Raw genomic sequence first — 13802 nt, 5'->3', positions numbered from 1 at the left:
AGTTAATTTTTATACATGATATAAGTAAGGTAAGGGCTTAACCTCATTCTTTTGCACATGGCTATCCATTTTCCTCAGCATCAATTGTTGACAAGGCTGTCCTTTCCCCATTGAATGGGGATGTCAAACTCATTTGATTATATATGGGACAATTTATTTCTGGCCTCTCTATTCTACACCATTGGTCTGTATATCTATCTTGTTTTGATTACTGTATCTTTATAGTAAGTTTTGAAATCAGTTAAGTATGAAACCCCCAACTTCATTTCTCCTTTTCAAGACTGTTTTGACTATTTGAGTCCCTTGAAATTCCATATGAACTTTAGGATGGATTTTTCTATTTCTGCAAAAAAAAGAAAGTCACTGGGATTTTGACAGAGATTACACTAAATCTATAGATTGCTTTGGATGATACTGACATCTTAGTAATATTAAATCTTACAATCCATGAACATGAAATACCTCTTCGTGTATCGGTGTCTAATTTCTTTCAGCAATGCTTTGTAGTTTTCAGTGTATAAGTCTTTCACCTCCTTGGTTAAGATTCTTCCTAAGTAGTCATTCTTTTTGATGCTATTATTAATGGACACTGTGCAGGTTCTAGGCATAGGTCTGAAGAGGTCTTACAACTTCTGTTGCCGCCCTCCTGCTATGCTGCTACTGACACAGAAAAATGCCAGGCTTGCCTGATAGCATCATATGGCCTAGCCTAGTGTGGGTACCACCGCCAGACACAAGAGTGAGGTAATATTAGAGAGGTCATTCAGATCCAGCCAAACTTCCAGATGATGCCACCTGAGAGACCCCAGGTGAGACCAGCAGAAGAACCACTCAGCTGAACTTAGTTACAATGCTTGCCCACAAAATTGTGAATAAAAAGTTGCTATCTTAGGTCATTAAGTTTTGGGGGTGGTAGCAAAGACTAACTGTAACAGAATTAAATCATTTTATTTGCTCTTTCTTAACCAAGATAACTTATTCATTACTTTGTAGCTCATTTCAAACTGTTTCCCAGAGGCTATTAAAGATTTATTCCAACTGAGACAAGACAGAGTACTTTGAAGCTAAACACTTTACATAATTCATGTTCATGAATGATTTAAAGCTTGAATGTCAGCATTCTAAATATTTTATGATTTTTTAAAAAGTAGATGGCTTAAAATGAAATCTTACCAGAACTAAAGATTTTATTTCCTAATATCTAACTTCAAAACTGAAAAAACAAAAATAAGTAGATGTTACAATTAATGTTTTCAGGCAAATTTGTGCCATTGTTAATATTTGCTAGGAATTTGTACTAACTATACTGGGGACTGATTTTCAAACATTAGTGTCTGATTATTTAAAAATGCAAATAATCACAATATTTAGGAGAAAAGTACTTAATGTGAAAAATATTTATAATCCCAAAGCATTCAGAAGCATGTTGATAAAGCAAAATGGCTTATTATTACCTAAAAATTTTGAAGATACAGATATCTAAAATTCTATTTACTTACAAATAAATGCATATGTTAATATTTATAGCTATAAAGGATTGTAGTTATTTTATGTGGAAAAAATCTTACAGAATATGTAAAAGTAACATTATTTAAAACATGCTAAAGTAAAAATTTACTTCAAAAAAACTTCTACTCCTCAAAGAGAGAATTTGCTTCCTCAAGATATGGAAATACTTGTGTCAGAACTGTTTACCTATATTACACATTCTTTAAAAGAAAAGAATAACAAACTGGGTGAGGTGCATAAACAATGAATTGTGGAACACATACGAGAAAATTAAATTAAAAAAAAAAAAAGAAATGAACAACATAGAATAGGGCAGAAGAAATAAAGAGAAAATATAACAAAGAAGCAATAAGGCACAGTTTTACCCTGAAATCTGTATGCTAACTAGATATACAACAGAACTATTATTTCTGACAAACCAAGTGGAATTAACACCTACTCAAGTAGAAACTAATTCAATTACTTTTCAAAGTTGAGGCAAATATCTAAAAGTCTATGTCATAAATACCTTTGCATTATTTATTTTGGAAACTAAATTTACTAACTGTCAGAGTATCTCATATTTGCATTACTTACAAACATTTTTAACATAGTTGTCAATTTAAAGAATCCTATACATTTCTCTAAATTTGGGATCCGATCTAAGGAATTATTTACATTTCTCTCCTAGTGCCTGTCTATACGCCAACTATAGTTCCACCGTTCCCTTACCCACATATATAGGTATATGCTGAATATTAATACACAGTCTAAATTTTATAAAGACAAAAAACTGTGTTTCTCAATGTGATGGTAAAATGAAGAAGAATAAAACACAAATGGAAGAATTAAAATGTACTTACAAAGTCAAAGTCTCCATCTTGAGGAACTTTCCAGTTATCAGGAAAAACATTTTTGGACATAGGGAAGGGTTCATGCATGTTTTGATTACAGTTTTCATGACTCTTATTCTTGAAGTCCTGTTTATCAAAGTAGTCCATGAAAGATGGTCTTTGTACTTGTGGTGAAGTTGCGTTTCCTTAGGTAAACAAAGAACACAGGGAGGGTATAAGTTCTTATATTTAAAGAAGTATGGTTCGTAAAGAAGTATGAAACTTTTTTTTTTATTCAACAATGTAATACACTTGCACTGGTCAGATTCAAAGCCAACACTGTCAATTTAATGAAGAACAAAGGAAAATGAAATAATGGAAAAAAACAAAATTAGCGAGGCCACATAAGAATTCATGATTAGGCAAAGATCTATAATATTCTTAGATTGTAGAAACACTTCAATTTTGGCAAGAATCTTTATCATAATTTCATTAAAAATCATTTCAGTATATTTGAAATTTGTCAAATGAAGTAAAATTTTAAAACCTAAGTGTTTAGTTGTAAATATGTAAGCCTGTATTGTTATTGTCATTGTACATCACTATAAACTAAAGAAGTTATAAGGACTTACCCAAGTTTGTCTTATATGTCTTCCTTCTAGTCTTTCTAGCTGATTGCATCTCATCCTAGACTCCCATGGTTTCACCTACCATATTTATATCTAACTCCTAAATCTCACTTCAGCCCAGACCTTGTTTCTAAGTTCTATTTCTAGAGTTCTGACATATTTTTTTAAGTCAGAAAACCAATTTTTTATTTCTAAAGCTCATGTCTAAGTTCTACTTCTGAATTCCCTGCTGCTTATTGGACTCTGCCATCTGAGGTGAGTTATTGTTACCTCAAACCTACCAGTTCTAGAGCCAAAGCTAAGTTCTGAAGTTCAATGTCCTTAAGGTTCATCCATGTTGTAGTATGTGTTGGTTTCACTTACTTGTGGAACATGAGGAATAGCATGGAGGACATTAGAAGAAGGAAGGAGCAAATGCAGTGGGGGGGAATTGGAAAGAGAGACAAACCATGAGAGACTGTGGACTCTGAGAAACAAACTGAGGGTTTAGAGGGGCAGAGGGTGGGGGGATGTGTTGGCCCAGTGATGGGTTATTAAGGAGGGCACGTATTGCATGGAGCACGGGGTGTTATATGTAAACAATGAATCTTGGAACACTACATCAAAAACTAATGATGTACTGTATGGTGACTAACATAATAAAAAAAAAAGAAAGGAATTAAAAAAGAATTCCCTTCCTTTTTAAGCTAAATAATATTCCATTGTATGTATATGTCTCATTCTGTTTATCCATTCATTGGCAATGAACACCTGAGTTGCTTCCATCTTTTGACTATTGTGAATAATGCTACAATGAATGTGGGTTGTACAAGCATCTCAAGACCCTGCTGATTATGTTTTTAAGGTAACTATTCTTTTAAGTTAACCAAGTTTTTCTCTATACATCTGCAGATCTTTATTTGCAAGTGATCTTATTTTTTAATACCTATGCAGAGGCCTTTTTCATTTTCTCACAGGTGTTTTGATGATGGTTGAAATTAATCCCTGATCAAGTGAGTCATTATGATATAATGTAAGCAAATAAGAATAATTATTAGTAAAAGTAATGTTTATTTTTTATTTTCAGCCTATGGATTATATCTTTTATATATGTTTTTGAGTTTACCTTTTCATTAAATTATAAGTTCCCTAATGCAGAAACCCAAATCCTTTACCCAAATAATTTCACAAATAAGATAACTATGATCATCAATGAGTGTTTTTGATTATCCACCCAGATGTTCAACATCGATGGCACGAGGAAGAGCTAATGGAATGGTATGTGGCTTTTCAACATCATTACTTTTGAATTAGTAGAGGCTGCTAGTATTTCATTACTAGCAACTGTGTACTGGCAAATTTGAGAAATTATTGTGACTACTACAATTTTTAGACTGATTTGTCCCAGTAAAGTCAGAAGGAATCTGATATTCAGAATATGCATGTGTTAGTGGAAAAAAAAAGAACCAAAAACTGTTTATCTAAAGACTCATCCTCTAATTAGAGCTGCTCAGGCTTTAGAAGGCTTGAAAATAAGTGTGACAAGACATCTGGGACCCAAATGGTACTCCCAGAAAAGATACTGAGGCATTCCATAAAAATTAGGATAGTATAAAACATCAATATTCATAGTAAACTTTCAGGACATAAAACACTCTCATATCTCAAATACAAAATCTATGAAAAAAGAACTCCTGAGGGACAGTGTATCAAGAAAACAGCCAAAGCTGCCTTTAGATTCCTGTCAGAGCAAACTTTAGTTGTATGTTAAGAAGGACCAAAATATGGGAGAAAAGATATATTTTAATGATCAATACATATAATATAAAGATTTTGTGTTTATGATACTCTATCTTCAACTTTCTTCCTTAAAATCTCCTACTGTTAAAAAAAGAAATTGGTTCATCTGACAAGGTTAAATTACTGACATTTGGATGGGACATACACATTCCATTAACATTTTCATCAAATTTTAAGAACCCTTAATTCATGTCTGGGCCTCATCATTATAAGATATATTTTTCAATCTTCAGAATTGAAATTTGGTTCCTATGGCAACCTTTTATTCCAAAATAAATCCAGGAATTTAACCTCAATTATCCTCCACCTGTGCCCTCTCTATGAGAATAAAAAATAAAATATTACAAATGTAGCTCAATAAATTTTCCATAAAATAACTGAGTAAATCAAATGACTGAGGGAAGAAAGATACTCCCTCAAATAAAACCTTTCTTTGTTCAATATTCTTTTCTTTCTTTAAGAGTAATTTTGTAACAGGATTATTTATTGGTGTTGTAAGTTCTTCTTTGAACCAGCCGGTCTTAGGATGGCTTACATGAACAAAGATCTCAAAACTTCAACATTTGGTACTAGATTGTAGGGTTATCAATGTTTATATAGTAAGATCAGAATCAGAGAGAGTCAAAATGGTTTCACTGGGAACTAATTCTTGGGACAGTAAGAAATCCATGAGGATCACAATTACTAACTGCATATGACAAATACAGAGAACGTTTCACTGAAGCAAACTCCTAGACAGCATTCTTTTAAAAAAATAAATTTCGTATATGGAGGTGCTTTGAGAAAAACAAAATAAACAAACAAAAAACAAAACAAAACAAAAACCCCAAAACATATTATTACATCCTGAATCCCTTGAGGAAAACAGCACTCCCTGATGCCTGGCTTCCCCCACCAGGCCAGGCTCCCACTGCTTAGTGCCTTTCCCTCCAGTCAACACTGGCTTCAGCACAGAAACTCCAGAAAGCCTTCCCTGTTTTCTCCTCACCTAGGAGGTATGAAACTCTTCATCCAAGCATCTTCACCAATGTCCTGGTGCTGCACTGAAGCAGTCAGGGATCTCTGGATATACCAGTGACTCTTAATTCAGACCTCTATATCTGAGTAAATACAAGATTAATCTTTTCTTATTGGAAACTAATATTTATTTATAAAGATTTTATTTATTTATTTGACAGACAGAGATCACAAGTAGGCAGAGAGGCAGGCAGAGAGGGGGGGGAAGCAGGCTTCCTGCTGAGCAGAGAGAGCCCGATGAGGGCTCGATCCCAGGACTCTGAGATCATGACTTGAGCCGAAGGCAGAGGCTTAACCACTGAGCCACCCAGGTGCCCTGGAAACTAGTATTTATAGAGTAGCTATTCTAAAACGGCCTACATTTTAAGAGCAGCAACATGCGCAGGAAAGGGGAGGAGAAAAATAAAATCTGAGTTGCTTTTCCAATGCAGAGAATAAAGCAGCAGAAACTTTAGTCTTTTATAAGAACCTTCACATCAAAAAATAAGATGGGTTGGGTAGGCACTTCCTTTAGAGATGCAGAGTAAGGAAAAATGATAAAGCCAGACAGTATTCTTGTCTACACTGACTCAAGAAGAGTAAAAACAGGGACGCCTGGGTGGCTCAGTTGGTTGGACGACTGCCTTCGGCTCAGGTCATGATCCTGGAGTCCCAGGATCGAGTCCCACGTCGGGCTCCCGGCTCCGCGGGGAGTCCGCTTCTCTCTCTGACCTTCTCCTCGCTCATGCTCTCTCTCACTGTTTCTCTCTCAAATAAATAAATAAAATCTTAAAAAAAAAAAAAAAAAGAAGAGTAAAAACATGGTCAGAAATGAGTACTGACGATAAAAAGGGAGGAGACAGACCAAGAGGAAAAAATCCCTAAGAAATTTCATTCTGGGAATCTACACTTACATTCCCAACAGTCCTGTGCTGGTCCTAACCATGTCTTCATCAGGAGCTTCTGTCCAAGACATATGAGTCAGCAATAGTATCCCAGTGCCTCAAAATGAAAAATCTGCCTACCTAATATCTACAGATGCTCCCTTCTTTGGAGAGAGGAATGGCAGGTAATACAACTCTGGTCAATGACACAAAAGAAAAGGGTTTCTGGGCAAGCTCTATTTTCTTGATATGGGTTCTACCCCACCCTGTTACTTCTTGCTCTTTCTTCCTGCCTGGAATGCAGACTTGATGGCTGAAGATTTAGCAGTTATTCTGTAAGCAGGAGGACAAGGGAAGATTAATACCTTAAATTGGTGTCACAGAAAGGATCTCTAATGACAGCATGAAATCACTCTACCAATGCAGGACACTCTGTTTTTGGATTTCTTGTTAAATGAGAAAAGAAATTAATCCTATTTTGTTAAAGCCATATTATTCGGGTTTTTGGGTACATATAGCCAAATTCAGTCCCTAACTGATACTTTTCTATTCCCAAGAGGAGGACGTAGGAAGTGGTAGGAGCAGCAATCTTGTTTTATGACAGGAATACCCCAATTTGAAACTTGAAATCTACTACTCTACACTGTGGTTTAATTTTCACTGCATTTCAGATGCATTATAATTTTTAAGTGTCTTTTACAGGCTGGCCTAAAAACCTATGGTAAAATGCCTGTCGGGCTCTGCACTCAAAGTTTTGGAAATTAACCCATTCCTAAGTTAGAAATAAGCATTCCTACAGAGAGTTAACAAAAACCTAACACCCAACTTAAATAAAAGAAGGCAGTCTATTCCATTAGCTTTTTCTTTTCAGATGACTTTACAACTTGATATGCAGATACATAATTTTTTTACACAAATGTATGTGCATATAGTTCCAAATATTTTCCATTATTCAATTTAAAACAGTATTAACATTTAGAACATACCTGTGTTATATATAAAGAAAATTTTAAAAACCACTTTTTAAAATTCCTAAGGACAAAAATAGGTTAGGTTTGTTTTAAAAGTTATGGGTTGGGGGACAGCTCTAATTGCCTAGTAATGTTTAACTACACAATGTTGAACACATGCCTACTGTGTGCAACGGGGTCCACAATGAGATGCATGTTCGCAGAAGTGTGGGACAGACAGAATGACATTCTGACACTTTATTTTTTTAAAAAGGGAAGAAGAAATAGTAGATCCTTTAACAGGAGAGTGAAGCACAAAGTCTTGGGGCTGTAAGCTCTGTCTTACGTGATTATGGTTGCTATGGCAAATACTTTTTTTAAACACAGAAAGAATAATCACATTAAACTGACAAAAATTTCTCTAGCTGCAGCTGAATTCTGACCCTAGCTTATAAAAATATTTTTTTATTTTAATAATAAATTTAATGTTCCAAATGACCTCGTTCCACAATTTTGGCCCCAGTTCCTTCAAATACTTGCTGTGGAACTAAAAATTCTGTAGCAATAGAGAATAAAATAATCACCACTCAATCCCTTTGTGCATGTGAGATTTTAAAGAAAAAAATTGTTTTCCTTCTCCTTCACACATTCCCCAGAACATGTGCAAGGAAACTAAATTGTGTGAATATAATACACCTTGAGCAAATATGCCAGTCTACCCACAATTAGTCATTAACTTTCTTAATTTGCACATGTCTTCTAAACAGGTAAAATGCCTTCATGGAAATTTAAATATAGAAAGGAATTCCTAAAATACTTTAACAAAATGTAATTTGTTTAATTTTTAATTTCTTAACATGATTATGACCCAGACACTTAAGTATAGGAATGAAACAACTAATCACAACTTTAGCATTAGATATTTCAACATCAAAGGGATTTATGAATATTACCTAATTTGTTCTTCTAAAAATATTTTAAGATGTGGGTGTTCTACCTGATTAATGACCTTGGAAATGTGTCCTTTAATTTGTTGCCAAGAGTATGGTGAATACATATAAAAACCAGGATGTTAATACAGAAGCTACTGACATCAGCTTTTTCTTAACTTCATCAGACTATTTTAAAACAAAGGAGGATACGGACAACATGGAGAAGATCCAAAGGCTATTCATAAAAAAGATTAAAAGCTTAGAAAATAATACCTGCACAAAGGTTATAGGGACTGAAATTGTTCAGCCAGAAAAAGTCTGAGGATACAATTTAATAAGTATCGGAGTATATTTGAAGGCTTCTTCCACAGAAAATAGTGACCAGCTGTTTTCCATCTTCAATGAGGGCAGAATAAAGGGAAACAGAAAGATTGAAGCCCAAGGATTTTAGTTAAATAAAAGGGATGATTTCCTGTGTGAGTAATGACCATTGTAATGGCCACTGTGTGTCTACGGAAACCCTTTCTTCAGAGGCCTTTACAAGGAAGACAAATTTTCATTTTTACAAGAAAGACTCTTACTATTTCCATGCTTGTCAGTGCTTTTGCTAGTAAAAGAGGTATCCTATGACCAAAATACCTACACTAAGAGGTCCAAGCTGGGTCACACATCATTAAACATTCCACATCCCACGGATCAAGAGCACACAGTAGAGCAGAACATATTCAGTACCCACAGGTAACTAACTAACTCCAAACCACTTTAGCCACACATTCGCTGGACATTTTGTACCTCTATAAGGGAAAACCAAGGGCTGCTCGATACCCAGTATTATTAGGGGTATTTATACCCAGCTGCAAGTGGGAGCTGTAGTTCACCGTGTCACCTTTATTGTCATGTCATGCACAATCTTAGCAGTTCAAGAAGCATACAGCAGTTTTTCATGAAAGAATGGTCAGCTCTTGATGTGGGAATGGGATATCCCCTACACAGTCTGCCACACTGGTTAATTGTTTCTTGGCAATCAAATTCCTTCCTTAGCAATTTACTCCTTTGGCTCAAAGCTCTGTAATTTGGCAGGGGGGGACGACTAATGACCATAAAACATTATTAATCATTTTATGACTATATATCTGATACTTTCCTAAAATAGGTTTGGGGAGGAAGAAGGAAGGAAAGGAACTGAACCAGAGCTTAGAGAGAAGATGTTACTAAGCAAAGAATGGGACATGGACATTGCTGCTCAGAGCAAATGGTCTCTCACAATTTCGTCTAGGGACATTAGATGAATGAGAGAGCAGGAATACCCAATGATCAGTCTCCCCCTCTTGGTATTCTCCTAAACCCTTTTAAAATCAATCTAGAACCTAGTTCCAGGCTAAACTCCTAAAAATCTGAAGCAGAACCCACTTTTCTTTCTCTTAGTAATTAAATGAAACTACATAAATGTACGGTTCAAAATGAAACAATAAAGCATGATATATTTTAAAAGTCAATACGATATTACAGGTTTATGAAAAAAGGACATTTTAAAAATATCTCTTCAATTACAATCACTTAACCCAATATTTAATCACTGATAAACTGGTTATGAAAGGTTAATGTAAATAAACAATGCAAAACCTAAACGTGACCAGTTATTCCTCCACCCGCTCTTTTTTTTTTTAAAGCAGACTCCACACCCAATGTGGAGCCCAGTGTTCGAACTCACCACTCTGAGACCAAGACCTGAGCTGAGATCAAGAGTCGGACACTTCACAGACTGAGCCACCCAGGCGTCCTCCTCCACCCCCTCTTAATACATCACAGCCTCCGTTCTACTTTACCATCTGGCTCACTCCCTGATGAACATGCCCCACTGTGTCTCAATCCTTCCAAAATACTCCAGATAAGTTCTAGGTGCTGAGAGCAGAGTGAAGCTGCTTATTTCCATGTTCCAAAAAAATGGTATCAGTCCTAGCCACACCTCAGAAGTATTTGCACAGTTTTGTTGTTTCAATTTTTTTAAATTTATTTTTCAGCGCTGCCCAGGCCCTACTCTGGTCTGCAGAACTGGCATCTCTGAGGGGCTCCTGCTATGATGGGCACTTGTGAGGTTAGTTACATGGACCCAGGAGAAGGGTTTATCTGGTAAATCAAGCCCACTGCTCCTGGCCTGCGGAGATCTCAGAGGATCCTGATCGTGTCTTAGAATATATTTTTATTTTGTTTCACTTCCTGTCATTTGCAATTCTAACAGACTTTCATTCTATAGTTTCATCCAAGTTTCTGTAAAAAATGCTGAGCCTAGCCAGGACTGAGGCCTAAGCCCTAGGGCATCAGTGAGAAATCTTCTCGTTGACAATTTATGATTTAACACTATGGTTGACTGAAATGTAGCCACTGCCGCATTGCCTCTGGAGAGCTAAACATTGCACTTCCCAGAACTCCCTGCACCTTATCTGAATAAGCGCACTTTTTCATGAGTGGGAAGGCAACAGGGGAGGCAGAGGCCATGAGCCTCCGGCAAGCACAGTTATGAAGCTGTGAGGGTCTCCCAGCAGCATACCATTACCAGTCGCCAGCCTCCCGGGGGCAGGGATGGTGGGAGCATTCGCATCCTGGAAGAGCAACAGGGACTGAGCTCAGTCTGTAGTACGGAACTCCAGAGGCTAACGGCAGCCTCTGGATTCACTGCCTTCTTGACGACAGCAGTAGTAGTCGGTCCCATGTGGGGTCGCTTCTGGGATATAGGAGGAGTCATTCCTAGAGGCCTAGTCTAAACAGCCCTCTCCTCCAACCTTTCCACTGATTTTGTTATTATTCCCATCTCCGACTTAAATCTCTTTATGTTTAAAACACCTAGAGAAGTTTCTGTTTCCTCCAATCAGCCCTGACTGATACAAGCCTATCTAGGTACAACCGTTCAAACCTCAGAGCAGAACATCAGCTACTTCATACTATAGTGTCTACAAGGACCTCTACAGAGACCTTGTCAAATACTTTCCCAAACTCCTAAAACACAATATGCAAACCCAGCACTTCCTCTGACTGAGAAGCTTAACAACGCTGTCTAAAAAAGGAAATAGTAATATTCTGATATGATTTGTTCCCAGCAACCTATGTGGAGTTATAATGACCCAGGTCTCCTTTTCTAAAGGATTCATAGATGTTTTAGACTCCTGCCCAAGAGGGATGTCAAGTCCACCAGCCCCTGAGTACTGATATGATCTGGGGGCCAAACCTGGGTCTATAGACTGGTTCCACTGCTTACTTGCTGTGAGACCTTGAACAAGTCACTTTGCATTGCCAAGTCTCAGTTTCCCTAGGGGCAAATGGTAGTAACAATGCTATTCTATAGGGTCCTTGTGGGGAGTCAATGAGATCATGTAGGCAAAGTCCTAAGCACAATGTTGGCACATGCCAGACCCTCCACTGATGACAGCTATAATTTGAGAAATCCACCCATTTTTCTTTTCTGAAAATAAAAAATAATAATAATGAAATTCAAATTTCATTAGAAATTCAAATTTCAAGAGACTCTTTCATGCTTCTGAAGTACTTTACCCCATTTTTCTCACAGAGACATCAAATTGCACAGTGTAATACAGTTCTCCCACCTGCAAGTTATCTCAACACGCATTAGCAATCATACTTCTACTGAGGAGGTAATCAAACCAGCTGAATGCTCCCTTACCATTTCCTCATCTTGCCATTCAAATCGCTCACATTTATGTCTGTGCCACCTCGCTCATTTTGGAAGTCATTACTCTCTATAGAATCCCCTCTGGCTATCTTACTGAGTAACTAGAGATGGCACAAGGTCTTGGAGGAGGCAGGGGAGGGTGGGAGCAAAAGTCTGCCTTTGGAAGGAAAAGGACAGAGCCACTGAGTAGAATGGCTCAACATGAGCAGCCTCAGATAGACCAGGCCTCCCTCACTGTGCAGGAAGCAGGGCTGGGCTCTCCAGATGTTCCAGCTTTCCACACTGTTCGAAGGCCAAACTAATAGACTGAGCAGATGCATATTACCCCTTATTAATGACCTACCCTGCTAGGTGCCTTATGGATCTACCTAAATGAATCCACACTCACACACATACAAACAGACACACAAAAACCAGAGATACAAATACACACCACTGAAGCTCAGAAAAGAGGAACACAATTAAATGCAGTCTGACTTCAAATCCCATGGTTTTTTCACAACACCGCATCATTTGGTCAGAAAATATTTAATGAACTTTTACTATTGTGCTGAATATTGCATTAAGCATTGGGAACACAGAGAAACAGGCAATGGGAACAAAGTATGACAAACGTTATTCAGAGTAACAGCATGAAGTGAGGCAGCAGCCTATGGAGGGAAGGGCAACATCCCCAACCTGGGTCAGTAAGGGAAGCAACCCTTTAACTGTGCCTAAGAGGATATGAATTAGCCAAGGAACCAGCAATCCAAACAGAGGGACTGGGCAGAACAAAAGCCTAAAGGCATAAAAGAGCATTTTCAAAGCTGAGGAGCTCTTAAAAGAGCTGGACAGGGAACAGTGAGCCAAGAAAACAGAAAGGGGAGCAGACATCGGAGTGTCTACTGGCTTTTAACCCACATTGGGCTTTAAGTTAAGAGCAGTGGGCAGTTGCTGGAGAGCCATAAGCAGAAGAGAGAAATGCTATATCTGTGAGGAGTGTAGGGACCAACAATAGAGGCAGGGGATCATTAGGAAACCTTTCATGTGAGAGACAATGAGGATCTACACTAGAGAAAGGCAAGCGGAGATGGTAGGAAGACAGAGATATTCAGGAGGTGGAACTCATGAAGTGGTGTTCATTCAGTGAGGGGTGAGGAAGAAAGAGGAGTCAAGGATGACTTATTTTTTCCATCTTATACCAAACACCTATATAGCTTCTCTACATTCTCACAGGATAATGTTTAATTTTTTTTTTTTCTGTGAAGCAGAAAGCAAGGTCATCTATTGAAACTGAGAGGAGAAGTGGCAGGAAGAAATTTTATGAAGGTCTAAAATAGCCACTTTGTAGGAGAAAGAGCTGAGGGGGAGAAATACAGGCCTATAGGAAAGTTTTGAGGGCCCAAGTGGTGATCCTCATCTGTACGGATCTGAGATCGTCTCCATCAACACTCAGCAGCCATAGTGAAGATGCATGGAAGATGGACAAACAGACTGACCCACAGTCACATTTTGCCAGGAGGGAAAAAGAGAAAGGGAATAGGGAAGAGAAGTTAAGGCTATGAATGAGGGAGTGGTTAAAGCCATGAAACAATCCCTAACCTGACTGGAGAGTATGGCTCTTCCTTAGATACCAAAAGAGATAGT

The 13802-nt window shown here is 37.5% G+C and overlaps 1 protein-coding gene across 2 annotated transcripts in view; it reads right to left on the bottom strand.

Annotated features, from left to right (window-relative positions):
- Window positions 1-13802, bottom strand: part of STK3 (serine/threonine kinase 3) — a 275511-nt gene that overhangs the window by 63168 nt on the left and 198541 nt on the right. For both annotated transcript variants that reach the window (XM_047725603.1, XM_047725604.1), the window contains one exon: window positions 2352-2527. In XM_047725603.1, the coding sequence (XP_047581559.1) occupies window positions 2352-2527 (176 nt within the window). The remainder of the gene's footprint in view (window positions 1-2351; window positions 2528-13802) is intronic.

The sequence above is a fragment of the Lutra lutra genome, chromosome 4, assembly GCF_902655055.1.
Source record: "Lutra lutra chromosome 4, mLutLut1.2, whole genome shotgun sequence".
Classification (NCBI taxonomy): domain Eukaryota; kingdom Metazoa; phylum Chordata; class Mammalia; order Carnivora; family Mustelidae; genus Lutra; species Lutra lutra.
Note: the sequence above shows the minus strand (reverse complement) of the source record. Positions and strands in the feature narration are given on the sequence as shown.